The sequence below is a fragment of the Oreochromis niloticus genome, linkage group LG4 (genome assembly GCF_001858045.2).
Source record: "Oreochromis niloticus isolate F11D_XX linkage group LG4, O_niloticus_UMD_NMBU, whole genome shotgun sequence".
Taxonomy (NCBI): Eukaryota; Metazoa; Chordata; class Actinopteri; order Cichliformes; family Cichlidae; genus Oreochromis; species Oreochromis niloticus.
In genome coordinates, this window is record NC_031969.2 from 12,323,160 (window position 1) to 12,340,712 (window position 17,553).

The 17,553-nt window shown below is 41.8% G+C and overlaps 1 protein-coding gene across 2 annotated transcripts in view; it reads right to left on the minus strand.

Moving 5' to 3' along the window:
• prkcbb (protein kinase C, beta b) overlaps positions 1 to 11,739 on the minus strand; it is a 101,135-nt gene extending 89,396 nt beyond the window's left edge. The window contains exons 1-2 of one of the 2 annotated variants that reach the window (XM_003454945.5): positions 11,265 to 11,739; positions 9,864 to 9,895 (exon numbers count right to left, since the gene is read on the minus strand). In XM_003454945.5, coding sequence (XP_003454993.2) covers positions 9,864 to 9,895; positions 11,265 to 11,443 — 211 coding nt within the window. In that variant the 5' untranslated portion in view covers positions 11,444 to 11,739. The remainder of the gene's footprint in view (positions 1 to 9,863; positions 9,896 to 11,264) is intronic. The other variant, XM_005459431.4, reaches the window with a different exon arrangement.
• Positions 11,740 to 17,553: the final 5,814 nt, after the last annotated feature.

A 17,553-nucleotide genomic window follows, 5' to 3' on the forward strand; every position in this document is an offset into this window, starting at 1 on the left:
TAAATGCACATCAGTCTGAATAAGTATTTGTCAACGAGCAAAACTCCAGGAGACTTGACTCAACAGGCTGCCAGCTGGTTGTACTGTTCTTACAGAGCAGGAAAGTTGTGCAGCATATTGCAAAACTTGTAGTTAAAAATTAACAGTAATATTGTTAAAAAATTGCAGTAATATTGTATTATGAGTGAAGTTTCACGATAACATTATTTCGTGGGGTGTTTGGTGATTCCCACCTCTAGTAACCACCACAAAAGTGCTGCAATGTCTCCGTGAAGTGCGCTGCTTCGTTTATTTTGCAAATCCAAAGAGGAAGGATCTAAATTTGGGTACTGTGTACACGCTGTCCAGTCTCTTTTTTTGTTTAAGATGTCAAACAAGACTGACCCACATGGACTGTCTGGTCTGCCCTGATATGGCTCCAAGGTGTCACCGTGGCAACGGGTGTAGAATTGCCGCAAATGTCAGCAGCAAGGACAACCAAGCCCTGAAGGAGATCGTCTGTCAATGTGTAACTGAAAGTGAGTACGAGCACACACAGACACACACACTAATACAAACAAACACACTCTCAGTGATCAGAGACTTGATGTGTGAAAGTAGATCAGAGCAAAAGGAGCTAGTCCTCAGTGGCAAGTAAAATTAGACTTTGTTTCACACACACACAGACACGCACACCTGTGGAATAACGTGCACTCACAGAGATACACCAGATAACCACCTCTGACGGGCTGATGAAAAACAGCAATTTTAAGCTCAGCTTCTCGACTTTCTCTCTTATTCTGTACAAGAAAACTGAACATGCAGTGGTACACACACATGCTGACATGAAACACGCTCTCAAATATGTTCACACATTGCTAGATGCGCGCACACACACACACACACACACGTCGGTTTTTGAATGTGCTCAACTTTAAAACTGAGAAGAGGAAGTCATGGGAGGAAACACACTGGGTGTTACAGTGAAATGACTATGTGAGAACACTTACTACAAACATAGCCTTAGGGTGCAAGTTACCAAACTGCAAGTGAAAAACTGAAACTAAAAATTTCAAACAGCAACTTAAAAAGACTTTAGCCTCTGTGCATTTATTGTGTTCAAATGTAAACATCTGAGCAGCACTATTCCTCTTAAAGTCAATAAATGTTGATATGATTATGACAACTATCACCACTTGGTGAATTCACTTTTTCAACATGTTTTCTGTTCCTGTATTTACATTTACACCTATGTAGCGCACAAACGCTTTATTCTTAGGAGTCAAATAAAAGCAGTAGTAGAACAAAATTCGATAAAATAAAATAAAAATAAAAAACAGCAGCATCTTCTCCACTAGTAATAAGCCGAGTGAGACTTCCCACCTAAAACATATGATTCATACTATGTTGCAGTGTGCCATGGGCTTAAGCTGTTTAGGAAGCAAGCTTGTTGTGTCTGAATAACAGAGGGGAATGATGGAGAAATCAATGCACTATAATGCTGCAATATTTTTGGCCCTATCAATAAGTCGACTGTGGCTCGCTTTCAGAGCTATACCCACTACAGAGGCATGGCACAAGAGCCTGCACAATAGTGTTATATAACAGCAAACTCTTGAAAATGGTACGCGTCTTTTACGCTCGATCACTTCACTCCGCTATCTCGACAAAAACACCTCGGTCTCTGTCGCTTTTTAAACCTTACCTTTATTCTGCTGATTTCCACCGTTCTCCCTTCACACTCCCACGCGTTCAGCCCTCCCTCCTCTTCCAACCCCTTTTCACCACTTCCCCCATCCATCCATCCACCTATCCATCCATTCATCCATCCTATTTGTTGGTACTCTCAGTGGAACACTTTTGCTATTTATAAAAGCATCAAAGCCCACAGCTTCCAGCACACAGCCACTTGAGAGAAAGAGGGGGAGATAGAGAAAGAGGTGGGGGGTAGAGAGGGAGGACTAGTAGACACAAGGAGCAATACTGGCACAGAAGGACCACGGAAAGGTAGAGATATGTGTAAGTAGAGGAGGAATAAAAATGAATGCACAGGATGTGAGTTAGAGAGGAAAGACCTGTAGGTGAAAAGAAATGTTGGCGTCTACTGGGCTTAAAGGAGGAAAAAAACAGCACACTGGATTACAGATGTTCTTAACCACGTTCCTCCATCTCAGTGATCTCACCATCAACGCGACGCATGCTCAGCCATGTCCCTGCATGAAAACCCAGTGTTTTTATATGTGCGCGTGTGTGCATATGTGTGTGTGTCTGTGTGTAGGAGGCAGGTTGCAGATCCCGAGACCTCCCACCCACACAGGTTGGAGTTGCAGAAGCACCTGAGCTGCATTCGCCATAGCCGACAGACACTGGTGTTTGCAAATATTCACTAAGTCATTTGAACCTGAACAGACTCATGAAAAGCCAGAAGACGTATTATGTGATTCCAGAAGAACTGCGGGCACCGTGCCCAACAACAGCTTTATGGTAGATGGTGAAAGCCAGAGACCACTCGGTTAAACTCGCGCACAAAAGACGGCATGAGTCAAAGGGAAGCTTGAATAGAGCTCTTGAATGGTGCTTTTTATATACATTTTTTTCCCCGTTTGAAGAGCGCTAATAGCTGCAGCAAACAACACCTTTATGGGCTTGTTTTAAGTGCAATCTACACTCTGTGCCTACACCATTTCATCTTCCCTCTCTCTCTCTCTCTCTCACCTCTTTTCTACCTCTTCTTCCCTGTCCATTATCTTCTCCGCCTGGCAAAAAATATCTCCCACCTATCTGCTGGAGTGTCATTCCAGCATACCTTTTTCTCTCATTTTCAACCATTTGCACTGGTTTAATTTATTCCACTTTTTTTTAGAGTAGATTTAGTGTGCAGAACCAGACCATTTTACTTCTGTGCAGTTCTCTTGATTCAGAGCAGATTCTTTCAAATCAAACGCACACAAAAAACCTCAGTTGTGACTTAATGATATCATCAGCAACACCAATAGCACAGCAGTGTGTTTATCCAGGCGTCACACTACAAAATGATTACATATGGGGATGCTAAATATAAACATTAAATAAATTATGCAGAACTTGGCGTGCGTCTCCTCTATATCTGTGCTAATTTATCCTTCCTCTATCTTTATAAATTCCTCTTTCTTTTGGCCTCATGTGTTCAAGTAGGTACATTCTTGATAGGTTTCATTATTACAAAAACTGAAGGATAACTAAATATTTCATACTTTTTTCCCCCTGCACTTGATATGAGCCACTCAGAAGCAAACACACAGTCCTCCTCTCCTTCCTACGCCCTTCCCACTCACTGTTTCCCCCTTTCCTGACTCCTTCTCTTCCCTCTATGAATTCCACCCCCACTTCTTCATTATGCCTTTCTTTGCTTCTGCCTCCACCCTTCTCATCTCATCATGCTTCTCTTCCATCCTTTCAGCCGTTTCCTCTGTTCTCCATCTAATTCTCCGTCTTTCCCTCCTTATCCCCCTAGTTGCAATGTTTACCACACTTCCTGCCACTCACTGTCCCTTCCACCCCTCTCGAGCTCTCTAAAGGGATAATTTGTCCATTAAGTCTGTGAGGAAACAGTGGAGGACACTCAACAGCCTGTTACAAACTGAAACCCTACTCATTATTAACATGCTCATTTAGGAACACGTGTAGACACACACACACAAGCAGAAACCAATCACGTGGAAGCATTAGCACAGGCACAGTTTTACACAAGCAGCCATTAAGGAAATAAGTGCTCACCAGCTTATTAAATGGAACACGAGGCACGTGCATGCACACTCACTCCCAACTCAAAGAAGTAGGGAATACGCTCAAAAATCGCACAAATGTGGAAGCGCGCTTCTTAGAAATACCACATTGCATAACACAAGCTGCTGCTGCCCTTTGAATCCCACAGTCTCTCTAGTGTATGGAAAACAAAACGGCAGAATCCCACTGAGGCATTACAGTTTATTGTTTACAGCAGCAACACTACCGAGGCAGTCAGCTGCTCCAACCCGCAACACTTGATACTGAGACGCACGAAATGCAAAACAGAACCAGCCTCTTTATTCATGTGTGCAGTAATATTAGCTGCAATTCCAACAGATGGGCGTGCCTTGGTGTTTAATTCTTTATTAATAGTCATAGGAAAAAAGCAAAAGACAAACAAACAAAAATAAAAAAATACTGTACGCTCTAGTTGTCTCATCAGCCTGTGTCTGTTACTACAAGTCTGTTTATAATCGATTAACCCTGACTCTACCTTCATGATGACGAACTCAAAATCTCTGGGGCTTGGACTGCTGTTGGACAAAACGTGGAATTGGGCTTAATTGGATTTCATTTAAATTTAGGCTCTGGGAAATTTGGATATTCGTCTACATTTGCTGAGAGCTGATAGACAACAATGAGGGGCCATGCAGTTCTAAAAGGGCACAGTCACCAGCTTGATCTGACTGAACATAACCACAGTAATGTGGTTTTTGAACTTCCACCGTGAACCCTCCAGTCTGGCAGTAAGGCTATTGCCGTCTTGTTTTGTTGCCCTGACAAGCAAGAGGTGGATGTCACTGAGAAACTGAGGGTAACAAGCCAGCGGCTTGTCAATCACAAGGTAATCCTGCCCTAAAGCAAAGCCTGCTGTATTGAGCTCTTTGATTTACAAGATGAACACTATGCTGTGTTAAATAAGATTTAAAACAGGCAATTTATATCATAAGCGCATAAGGAAAGTGTGTACAAAGGCAATAAATTAGGTGAGAATTTAATGTTATTTTCCTATAATCGTACATAGCGTACATCTTTTTGCAGCAATAGCAGTCGCCCTCTGCTGACCATTAATTAATATAAATAGGTTTTATTTCATTTATTAAAATAAATTAATTAATAAGAACACAGATTTAAGGCATGTTTGCATTGGATTCACTTATCAGACAAGAGTCCTGGACTATGAAGCAGGATGTCGGCTAAATGAGGTACCTGGATGTCCCAGCAGACACTAACGATCACCATCTGATGATGAATTTTAAATCACTCAGACCTGAGCGAACTTTACCAGACAGGTTTAGGCAAAAGTAGGGGTGGCTGTAGCTCAGGAGGGAGAGCAAGTCATCTGCTAAACGCAAGGTTGGTGGTTCGATCCCAAATAAATGGCCTGTATTTGTATAGCGCTTTATTTAGTCCCTAAGGACCCCAAAGCGCTTTACACTACATTCAGTCATTCACCCATTCATACACTGGTGATGGCAAGCTACATTGTAGCCACAGCTGCCCTGGGGCACACTTACAGAAGCGAGGCTGCCATATCGCGCCATCGGCCCCTCTGACCATCACCAGTAGGCAACGGGTGAAGTGTCTTGCCCAAGGACACAACGACCGAGACTGTCGGAGCCAGGGCTCGAACCGGCAACCTTCAGATTACAAGACGAACTGCCAACTCTTGCCAACAATCGCCACATCCTTGGGCAACCCAAGTTGCTCTCTAATGCATCTGATGCCTCATAGGAAAGCACTTAAAAGCTTGAACAAGAAGAAAGCACTTGTGTGAATAGGTGATTGTGGCATGTTGTCTAAAGCTTCGGTAGAGGTATCAGTCCTGTCTTCCAGGTAAGAGATCAGCATACACAAAACTACCACCTACTGACTAATCTGCTCTATGGAAAATAACTTCAGCATTCCCAGAAGAGGACAGTAGCTTACAGAGAGTATTTGAACTCTTTTGGGTTTTCCTGATAAGCCATTACCATAACTGAGAGATTAAATAACTTCCAAACCATTTCATGCTTATATAGTTATAAAGTGACATAAAACAGAGAAAAGCAAACCTTTGTACTTGCTGACCATGTATAAAATATGTAGCTGATTTTGTCTACTTCTCATTTTAATTTTTTAAATATGTTCTTTACTTCCCCTTAGGCTGTCTGCACAGCTCTTTTTCGGTTCTTTGTCTGCAGCTGCATTTAGAGCAGGGGTGTCAAACTGGACGGCTTTGAATAATGAGAAGGAGGGGCAACAATTTGGAACTTTTAACTGTATTTTTAAGAACTTTACAATTTTTTCCTACTGATAAAGACTTCACCCAGTGTCATTCATACTATAATAAAGTAATTAAGTAATAGTTAAACAATTAAATGACAGAAAAGTTCCTTTTTTTCCACTATTTACTATACAAATGTCTTTTGTTTATTTCACAAAGGATATGCTGTTTCATAGTAGAGGCCCCTGGAGGGTGTGAATATCTTATACGCAGTCTATGGTTTCAGAGCCTCCCAGTGGTATTTAACTATGTTCAGCGCATTTACTCAGTGTTACTGGGGATTCATCTGTGGTAAATCCACACTGTAGGTAGGTTATAACCTGCAAGCCCTCTGAAATCCTACCTGGGGATTTATGCTTCAGCGGGAAAGCTACATCGTAACCTCAAACCCCTCTGTAACCTACTATGCAACCTGACATCCTCCTGTGCATTTCTGGCTACTTTTACACCACAGTTTTTGAATTTATGAGTTATAATAATCATGGGATTAATATAAGGGCTCAAAAATATCAAGAAATTCCTGGAAGGATATTGCTAAAACTATCAGAATGGATGTGAGGTACGAGGACAAACGTTTCTAGCCCCGAAAAAAAAAGTCCCAGCATTTTATTTGTTTCTACCATAGCTGGCACCACCAGGACACAACCACATGCTTAGTAACACATAATGCACCAGCACAAGCACAAGTAGGTCATGCTGTAGGCCCAAGAAAATTCACAGCAGAAGTCTAAATCAGCTGTCGCACTCACCGAAAACAAACATGTCACAACTATCATCATAACAAAGGACAGCTGAGATTGGCACCGGCACTGCACTCACAACCAGCGCTACCAGCCCAGTAAATACGTGGTGCTGTATTACGATGCAGACTGAGATTAAATATAAACATTATTTGGGAAATAATGCAAATCTTATTGAATTGTCATTTGAATGCAGTTCTCAAAAAAAAAGAGAGTCGAGAAATTTTTAGTGAGCTTTGTGCTAACACTGGTGGTAGTTTCAGTTCCAATTTATGTTGTTAACTATATCTTTCCCTAACCAGTAGTTTCTGATAATGTGTTAACAACAAACAACAGCTAAATCACGAAAAGCACTTAAAGTTATCTTTGCTAATGGGGGGGAAGAGAAATGATATGCATCACATCAACTAACATCCAAACATCTGATCATTTGTGACGCAGACTCTACACCACATCCTTCATTATCATATATACCACCGCAAGCTGCTGCTGCTGATCAGCTTTGCTGCTCTTTAAAACCAGCTTCACTCTCTATTCTCATTCTTTGATTGTCATCTGACCGTCTGCTTTGCAGCAGTAAACAAGCATATACAACATCTCCCAACCCTCCATATCATATGGACATAAATGTTCAAAGGTCAGACAGCCTGTGAGACGAGAAGCACGAGGTGAGGAACAAGTGAACAAAGGAGTCGAGAGGAGAAAAAGAAAATCACAGCGATCAATGATGAAAATGGAGGCAGGATACGTTTGAGGCTTTCGTGTAGGAGATCGATTCATACACACCGCGTAGACCGGGAATGTCAAACTCATTTTATAAAGCCCACTTTGATCTTATGTGGGCCGCACCGGTGAAACTCCAGTGTCAGTGTAAAACGTTTAACTACGCCTTTAATCAATGACATACTTAATATCTCATACCGAGTCAAAGAAGAGCAATTTCAACAGATAAAGTAAAGAAATGCTGGTGTAGTAAATGAAAGAAATCTGTCATCATGACTCTTTGAGCTTAATTTGTAAGACGTAATGTGTAAAATGACAGAAATCCATAATTTAATTACTTTTCATGGGTCTGTGTAGATTCTCAGTCATCCAGTGGGCTTTAATGGGGTCTTTAATGGGCCAATTCTGGGACACGGGCCTTATGTTTGACACCCCTGGTGTGGTCCTTATAACTAACTTGTTCACCCGGGTCTCACGAGCTATAGAAGAGCTTCACACACACAAATATTGAGTGATCAGTGATTGATCTTTGAGAGCCATAAACACCATTTCTCTAAGAAAATGTGCAAGTCACTGTGAATGGTATACTTGTCTGCATTCACATGAGCTCTCTCCTTCTGATTCTCCAAAAACTGCGTGTTTGTGCGCGTCTGTCGAAGAAACACGACCACGCAAGGCCAAGAGGCAACCTAAACACTGATCCTGTGCTTCACTGCCAGTGAGAGGATGTGTTTCCGTGCGCGTATGAGTGCGTGTGACCTTGCGGAGGAATTCCCCTTCTCCCTGAGCTCTAAGGAAGTGATACCCTGTTCCAGACGGACAAAAGGGTCAGAGAGCAACTCAGGACACACAGAAACACCCACACACTTCCAAGGAGGAAAGTGCAAACTATTGATGAGTTCTCACTCACAACCACACGCATCCATGATATTTTCCATTAGATAAATCTTTTCCTTTTATAATCATCCATTTAGCCACTAATCTCCTCCCGGCTCTGGTATCAGGACACACAGGTGCTTGCAGCACACACACTCCTTCCTCTCCAGAGACGATCATGGGCCCCTGCAGTGCAACATTTCTTCCAACAAGCAGCACGGATGATATTGACCCGTTACATACAAACATGGGACAATTACCAGATAACCTGCTGCTATGTTAAAGCACACCTCTTCCATCCCACAGCATATAGAGGGCTGCGTCTGAATGTTTCACTGTTGCTAGGAGACGTGAAAATCCTTGAGCATCCAGTTGGCAGTTAATACAGTGGAAAAAAAAACAAAACACAGACTTCAAACAAATTGAAAAATATAAATGCCAAAAAAGCACCTCCACATTTTTGCCACGTTCCTGTGGTAGTTTATATCGTTTCCCATGGCAAAGGCTGCAAACTTGGACACAGAGTCTGTCCACAGTACACTAGGAGACGACAAAGTGAGGAAGAGGGACAAAACTGGCAGGGAGGGAGGAGAGAGGAAAGAAAAGTTCCCTTTCTTTGCATATAATTCAAATGTCAACCTCAACATAGAAGGTCATAAATAAGGCCAATTCATTGCTCTCTTGTTTTGAGGAGGGGTTTTTTTCCAGCGTGACAAGTCAAATGGCACAAAATTCCATACTTTTTCTGATGCAGGCATAAAACAAAACGTGACAAAAGGTTGTTTTTTTGTGGTGAGAGTCTGCAGGGATATATTTCATGAGTCTAGATCACCTTCCTGCTGTCTACATATCTTTTCCCCGCTGAAATGAAGAAGCAGAAACACAGTTCTAGGTTATTCTATTTAAAAGAGAAGCCAAGTCTACAGCTTTGTTTACACAGAAAATTGGACATTTTCAACAAAGATGACATACTTTAATATGTCAAAAGTATCTTTGCCCACTTATTCTGTTCATCGGATTTTATTTTTATTCCCAGAGGGCTGAGGTGTTATTCTTTGCTCTCATGAAATCCCAACATACTAGGACTTTAGACTGCTGTGCCTTTGATTAACTGCACACCAGGGAGGCTGACCGGCCTGTTGAGCTAGTTTTTACCTGACAAATGAGCTTTGGAAATGGTGCAAAAAATATAATGCACTGCACTATTTACAGCTTTACCAAATCCACCATGCAAGTTCCTATTTTTTTGTTGTTGTTTCAATGAAAAACTGTTGTTACTTGGACATTTCCTTCACAAACAAGAGCTTGGGATTTTCTCTTACTCTAGAAAGGAAAAATGAAAACCCAGGAGAGAAAAGGATGGATAGGAAAGAGAGCTGGTAAGATGACAGAGGCAGAAATAAGAAAAAAGGTAAAGTTGAACAGAAGAGAGGAAGAGGCGACAAAGTTTTCAATTCAGATTCAGTAGATTGGTGACAAATAATGTGTGTGTGCGTATTTAATTGTCCTACCTTGACACTGAAATCCCTGCTTGCCAAAACCCCTGTGAAGAGAACCAGCACACAGAAGAAGTTAAAATGTGCGCGTGCACACACACACACACACACACACACACACACACATTGAGAAAATGAAAAAAAAATGGATTGTATTCTAAAACCCAATCGCTTAACCTTAAGATATCTCCATGGAGGCAAACGTTTAAAATGATGTTTCTGCCCAAAATAGCACACCCACCCACCCACACACACAACCACACCCACCCACACACAGACACACAGCAGTGAGGTTTGCAAGCACAGAGGTCCTTTGATTATCATGTAAACAGTTTGCCGGGCAGGTACTGAGGTTACATGCTGACACTGACAAACACACACACTGCTCTGCTGGGAGGGACTGCCCCAACCACACTAGTCAGTGGTATGTGAAACGCTGAGATTCCCACAGGTGGACACACACATGCATAAACACACATACACACACCCAGGCCAGCTGATTTTCATACAGTGACTAGAAATAGATAATCTCTCAGGGCGTGAAATCACTTGGTGCTCCCATTGTTCTTTTTTCATTGTGCTTATTGACCTAGATAGATAGATAGATAGATAGATAGATAGATAGATAGATCATCTGGCCATTGACAAATTTAAAACGGTTTAGGGAACAGATAATAAACGGGATAAATCGGGCCAAACTAGAGCTCAAAATTAATTTTAATAGCCCTGGAGTATGGGGCTCACAGTCTAGTAAACCCCGGGGGGCTGCAGGGTGACCTGTCTGCACAGGTGACTGACAGAAGAAACTGCAGGCGGAAGAGAAGGAGCGGGAGGAGGCGGAAGGCTGGACTTGTGTCAGGGCAACACTTTCTTGTTACCACTCAGGTTATCCGTGCTGGCAGCGCTTCATTCCTTCATTCCTTCCTTTTTTTTTTCCCTTTCCCTGCTTTATTTTCTCTCAGTTCCTCTGCCTACTTAATAGCATCAAACAGTGGTCTGCAGCTATTCTTTTTATAAAAAACTTTAGAGCTACCCACATATATTTCTCTAGCTTCCTTTCTGTCCTACCTAACGCATATAGTATCAACAAGTACAAAAATAAGACGGAAATCGGTCTTTATTTTTGGGAAAACTAAATCAAGAGGAGTCCACCTCCCACTTCTTCCTTAAAAAAAACTTAGCATACATCATAATGCCAATTCTTCTGTACCCTACTTTATTTAGCCCTACCTTTTATCCCTTCTTTTGCACCACTCACTTAGCCTATATCGGAATTAAAAAGTGCGTTATCTTTAAACAGTATACGGATTTAGCGTCTTCTTTAACAGCACCAACACAAGCAGTGACTTAAGTTAAATGCTTTTTCTTTTTTAAATAAATATGAACTCTAGGTCCATCCCTGTTCCCGCTCCTCACCAGATGAAGTCGGTGCAGTGGCTGCAGAAGGTGGGCTGCTTGAAGAAGCGCGCGATGAATTTGTGGTCCTTCACCTCGTGCACGTTCTTCTGCCGGAGAGCTCCCTGGCGCGCGAACCCCCTCATAGGCTGGCGGGGTCCGTCCTCCCCATCACTGTTGGCCGCCGCCGAGTCTGCCATTCTCCCGGTGTTTTCAAGCAGCTGCCTTAATGGTTGTTGGAAATGAACTACCTCAAGTTGCAGGTGCCCGAAACAGACGCTCTCTGGAGAGGCGGAAAGTCTTTCTTTCGTGGGTTGTTCCGAGAGGAGGTGTTGTCGGCGATGCTGGGACCAGCTAATGGATAGTTTTCGGTAGTTTGGGGTTTTTTTCTTCTCTGATTAAGTTGTCTTGTCCTCCGGTTGAGCAGACGGCTGCCGCTGCACTGCCTCCCCTCTGCTTCCTCCTTTTTTCTTCAGAGCGCTCTGACAGCAGAGAGAGCGAGCGAGCGAGCGAGAGAGAGAGGGAGAGGGACGTCAACTATTAACATTATCTCATTTGCTGTGGCACCTCCTATAGAAGCAACGCGCTTTAACTAGTCTGAAATAGAAATAGTGTTCAATTCAGTTCAGTTCACCTCTATTTATATAGCGCATTTATATAGGCACTTGGTACTGTAAGATAAAGACCCGACAATAATGAAAACACATTTGGCGACAGTGGGAAGGAAAAACTCCCTTTTGAAGGGAAGACGATTCTGTTATAAGGGCGGGCATTCATGTGCAAAAGACCAAAGGCAGGCTGTGGATAAAAATAACAAGATTTTAATTGCAGATAGTGAGTGGAAAAAAAAATAAATGAAGAAAAAACACTAAGAGTGTTTTCACACCCGCACTGTTCAGTTTGTTTAAATAAAACTCTGGTTTGTACAGGTGTGAACACAGTAATTGATGTGGACCAAAACAATCCCAGGCTAGCAACTAGCCATGAAATGAATGTAAATGATCTGTGGCCTCTTATAGTCCTGAACATAGTACCTTCTTCCTTTACTTTTGCTGCTCCCGCCCCAGACACATCTGGCCAGTGAGTGGATTTTGCTTTACTTGGATCTTACTTGGGTTTCTCTGTGTGAAAAAAAAAAAAAACAAACACGTGAAAAAGCTACAAGTTTACAAACCGATCAACTGATTTGGATCAGAGTGAATGAACTATAGGTGTAAAAACACAGTGCATCATGAGACTCCCACACCTACCTAAGCCTGTTGCAGCATAGCATAAGTAAGTAAAATAAAGTTTATTTACATGTATATAGCACTTTTCTAGACCAGAAGCTGTCCCAAAGTGCTTTACAAAGGAAAACATGGTGAAATAAACACATCTGAATTAAAACAACACAAAACCCTGAAACATTACCCAAATGCCTGTCTGGACAGATGTGTTTGTAGCTGTTTTTTAAAAGGAGAGAGAGAGGTAAGCTGTTCCAAAGAAAGTAAGAATCAAGGTTTTAAACTGATATCTAAATCTTTAACAATGGGCTGATGTGAGAGCATTTATGAGTGTGAGTTAAAAGCAGCAGCATTCTGGACTGACTGGAGGCGATTCATAGATGCTTTACAGACAAGAAAATAGAGCATTACAATAATCTAAAGGGTTCAAGATTTTTGAGACAACAGTCCTGATTTTAGCAGTATAACTATGGGAGCATTCAGAGTCAGCTAATCCAGCCATCACTACAAACCTTATTAAAAAGTAAAGTTTTAAGTCTAATCTTAAAAGTAGAGGCTGTGTCTGTCTCCAAAATCCAAACTGGAAGATGAACCACAGAAGAGGAGCCTGAAAGCTGGAGGCTCTGCCCCCCCAAAAGAAAATTATAGCCCTTCCTCACTGGTACCTACTCAACTCGGCTTGACCAGTTTCAAAAATGGCAGTTTGGCTTTCGTGAAGGAGCCGCTCTCATGACTCATCGGGTGATGCCACTGACTATCCAGTTGGTGGCATGCAGTCTGTTGATGTCACATTTTCAGATTGACTCAGATCATTTGAAACCCTGGCTGAGTAGGTACTAAAAAAGTACCTGCTACCAGGGTCTACCACCTAATGGAAAACCCTAAAAACAGATCATCGAGTCAAGCTGACCCAATAGGTACTAGTGGAAAAGGGCTATTAGTGAGTGAGGGATATGGATATGGATTAGTCCTCTGACCTAGCTGTAATGTCATACTGTGACACTGACAGTTATTTCCTGGGGAAAAAAACCAACTAAAAACACTGTTAATAGTTTAGCATCAATAACTACACAAACAAAAGGAGAAAACGCCTGACTTGTCAATTAGTTCACTGTGAGTTCACTGTGTCATCAGAAATGGGACTTTTCAAAATGTATCCAGCCATGAATACATAAAGTCTACTGGTTCTGTTTTCCCCCCAGCGTTTGTTATAGTGTACAGTATGTGGGATTCTCTGAAAATGCCAGATAATGTCAGCAAAACAGAATAGACAAATTAAGTGGTCACCTTAAATTTAGAGTGTGCAGTGGGAAAGTCTGTCAATTTTTTTTCCCAAAGTAGAGAGATAATAGGCTAGTAAATGATTCATCTGAGAACCTATTTAAGCACAAAGTCACAAAATAAGCGTTGTGGGTTTTGTCCTCCCATCACTTCAGATGAAGCTCTCTGCAGCTGGCACAGACAACAGCAACAAAAACAGTAATCAGCAACCCTCCTAATGTTCCTACAAGCATGTCAACAGGTTTTAAAATGCTTAAAATATTGTTAAAAGTAATTTATAGGAGACTGCTTTCAATCTTACATCCAGTAAATGAAGCAGTCCTGATAATTGTGATGTGTTACACAGGCTTAAACAATGTGACGAATTATGTATTTACACTAACCATATGTGGTACAGATTAAACAAGATGCTGAAACACCCCTCAGAGATTTTGGTTCATATTGACGTGATAGTGTCACAGAGTTGCTGCAGTTTTGTCGACTGCACATCCATGAAAGGAATCTTCTTTTCCACCACATCCCAGGAATGATCTACTGGAAATCCGGTGACCATGGAGGCCATTTGACTACAGTGAACTCATTGTCATGTTTAAGAAATCAGTTTCAGATGATTGGAGCTTTGTGACATATCCTGCTGGAAGAAGGTCATAAAGAGATGGATATGATCAGCAACAATGCTTAATGTTGCTGCCATATTAATAGCTGGTTAGATATTTGCATTAAAAACAGCTGAACAGGTGTACCCTAATAAAGGGGAATGTGAGTGCATAATATGCACTCACATATTAGTGAGTGCATATTAGTGAGTATATTATGGCATATAATGCCATAATATATCTTATGGCATACATATCTTATGTATGCCATAAGATATATTATATCTTATGGCATACATACAAAAAACACCCCCAAAATTTAAGTAAAGAAAATAGGGATGCACCGATCCCGATACTGGTATCGGGTATCGGTGCCGATACTGTAAAATGTGTGCGTACTCGTACTCGTAAAAGTCAACCGATACCATGAACCGATACTAATGTAGCCCGGATGGGAATTTGGTAGTCCATGTCCATGGTAATTCCCATGGACTTGAACGCCACATAAGGTGTTCACAGTTCACAGAAGAGAACGGCATGGAGAGATGCACGAGGTTAGCTGAACCAAAGTGAGAGACTCGGCTAGTTTTACTGAGGTTAACTTGCACAAAAGAGTGTGTGACTAGAAAGCTAACTGTGTGAGAGCTTCGCAACAGAGTGTGGGTGAAGTGACTTTTTGTTTCAACGGTCGCACCACCGTCCGTGGAAAACTGTGTTTCCAGCCATGACCGCCGAGGCTAAAGGCTAGCCCGGACTGCTTGGCTGCGCCACGGAGGCAGCTGCTATGGACTGTCGGAGAGCTGGACAGTGACTGGCTAACGCGCTGTAGCAGAGACAGCATCGGGTCCGCAGGGAGTGGATTTAGTGTGGGACTGGTGAATGGCGACCTACCGAGCAACGGAACTGTAAGTCAGACTTTTGTGCTCTTACTGGGGAGAAGAGGATTTTTCTCCATCGTCCAGCGTGAGCAGCAAACAGGCCTGCAACAAGTGTGAATGTGAGTGTGTGTGGGGCCCATGTGTGAATATTGTATGTTTAGTGGATTTATATAACGTGTTTTGGAGTGTATATTAGTGAGTCACTTACCAAAAGGTGATAACATAAGTTGGGTTGTTTAATATAATTTGAAAGGGAATTATTTAATTTATACAGTGTATTTCATTTGGTTAAGGAATTGGAATATCATTTGAGTTTAAAAAAGGGATGTGTTGTACAGTATTTGTCTCTGCCCTTACGTTCAGTAAACGTTTCGTTTGTGTTAAAGAGCTGTGTGGGGTCGTTTCTTTACTACCGGTTAAGTTTAACTTGTGTGTGGTAGAAGTATCGGTTTTTGTACTCGGTATCGGCAAGTACTCAGATCCAAGTATCGGTATCGGATCGGTTTGAAAAAATTGGTATCGTTGCATCCCTAAAAGAAAAGTTTATTCAAGCGGTGGAAAATGGGAAAGTTTCAAAGAAAGATTTTAACAGCTTAAACATTCCCTTGTCAAGACTCATCAAACAAACAACATAGTCAAGGACATAAAGTTTGAAAACACAATTTCAAATGTGCAGTGGCCTATTGATTGTACACATGCAGAAATTACACCTTTCCCTTATCTCAGTTCAATTTTAACCTTGAGTTATATTTGGTTCAGGTTATGTAAGGCTAGCATGTGATAAAACGGGAAAAAATGTCATCTCCATCACCAATATCACACACAGCCATCTGTAAACACAAGGAACGATACTCAATATTTGAAACTGGAGTGTTCATTTCCAAAAGGAGATCTCAACATTTGGGGATGAAAAAAAACCCACAGACTCTCTCCTCTTAGAGTTTGAGTTCTGGCATTGAAACCAAGCACAGTTGTTGAGTAGTGACTCATCTTAAGACTTTTGCTTTCAAAGGGATTTTGAAGGATCATCATCTGCGACTGTTGGATGAATTTCATGCTACAAAGTTTTCCAAGATACGGTCAAGGTATTTTTGGAATGAAACCCATCAATTACATGACTTTCTGAGTCATTTCACCAGCCAGTGTGATGCTTCACAGAAAGAGGCAAGAAACTGCAAACCACCTGCATCGCTCAACTGTCGAAGGATGAATTTACAAATTTACATTTCCAAAAAGCAAGCACGTTAAACTTTCTACATATTCTGCATTTACACACAGCCAAGAAACCGAAGAATTCATAAAGAACTGATATAGTAGTAGCATTAAGGGCATGGAGTCTCATTCCAGGACAGGGATCTACCCCAAATAGTCCATGCTGTCCACATGCATGTTGCGCTCACCTCTTATTCTAACAAGCACACCTAAGTGCCTCATCCCAGCCCATATTTTCCAAAACATCTTTGCTCCAATGGTCTAAAACTCAAATTAATTCTCCCACACACACATGCACACGCATGCAGTCAGCTGGCTAAAATGACCTAGATGTGATTGATTCAGCTGCAGGACAGATAACAGTGTGTGCAATCCATTCAGGTCTCATCATTTGGAAGATTGCTGTAGATTTAGCTGGCAGCTGAAATGAAGCTTTTCTTTTTTAACCTTTTTGCCCCCCGCCACCAGACTTTCTGAGTCATACAACTTCTGACATTAGAAGCACACCTACCTGCATTTTTGCATAATTGTTCTCCTCAGCAGCTGGCAGAGTAAAAAATAATGACAGCTTAATTTGCTATGATGCCAGGCATCAAGTGACACGAGCATAACCTGTGAGTAGGTCTAACTGAATTGGTCTATTGTGTCGCATGTGTACACTGGAAGTGACTCACTTTACATGAAAGCCACCAGCCTCTTTCACTTTCATCAATGCAGGATCTTTTCATGGGGGCTAAAGAGAGCGAACAGGCAAGCCTCAAATCAGCTCCATTTTTGTCTTTCAAGGCAACCAGTTGGCAAAAATCTCCTTGTGATTAAATTAAAGGTTGTGACTCAGAACCCCACCCAACACTGCCCAACTTTTACGTTGAAAGTGAACAATTTTCCATATCTAGTTCACATCACACTTTTGCAGGTTTTACTTTTGCTCGTCTACCAGTCAGCAAGTGTTTGCAGACAAGTTGGCGTCTCCCGTGCAAACTTTGGTGGCAATCTGCTGGTGAATAAAGCAATCATAAAGAGGTTTTTGGTCCAGCAAACTCTTTGCAACCAATTCCACCCAATGGCAGCCAGAAACCACTCAGGAAATACATACATTTCTCGAATCGCCAGTTGCTGT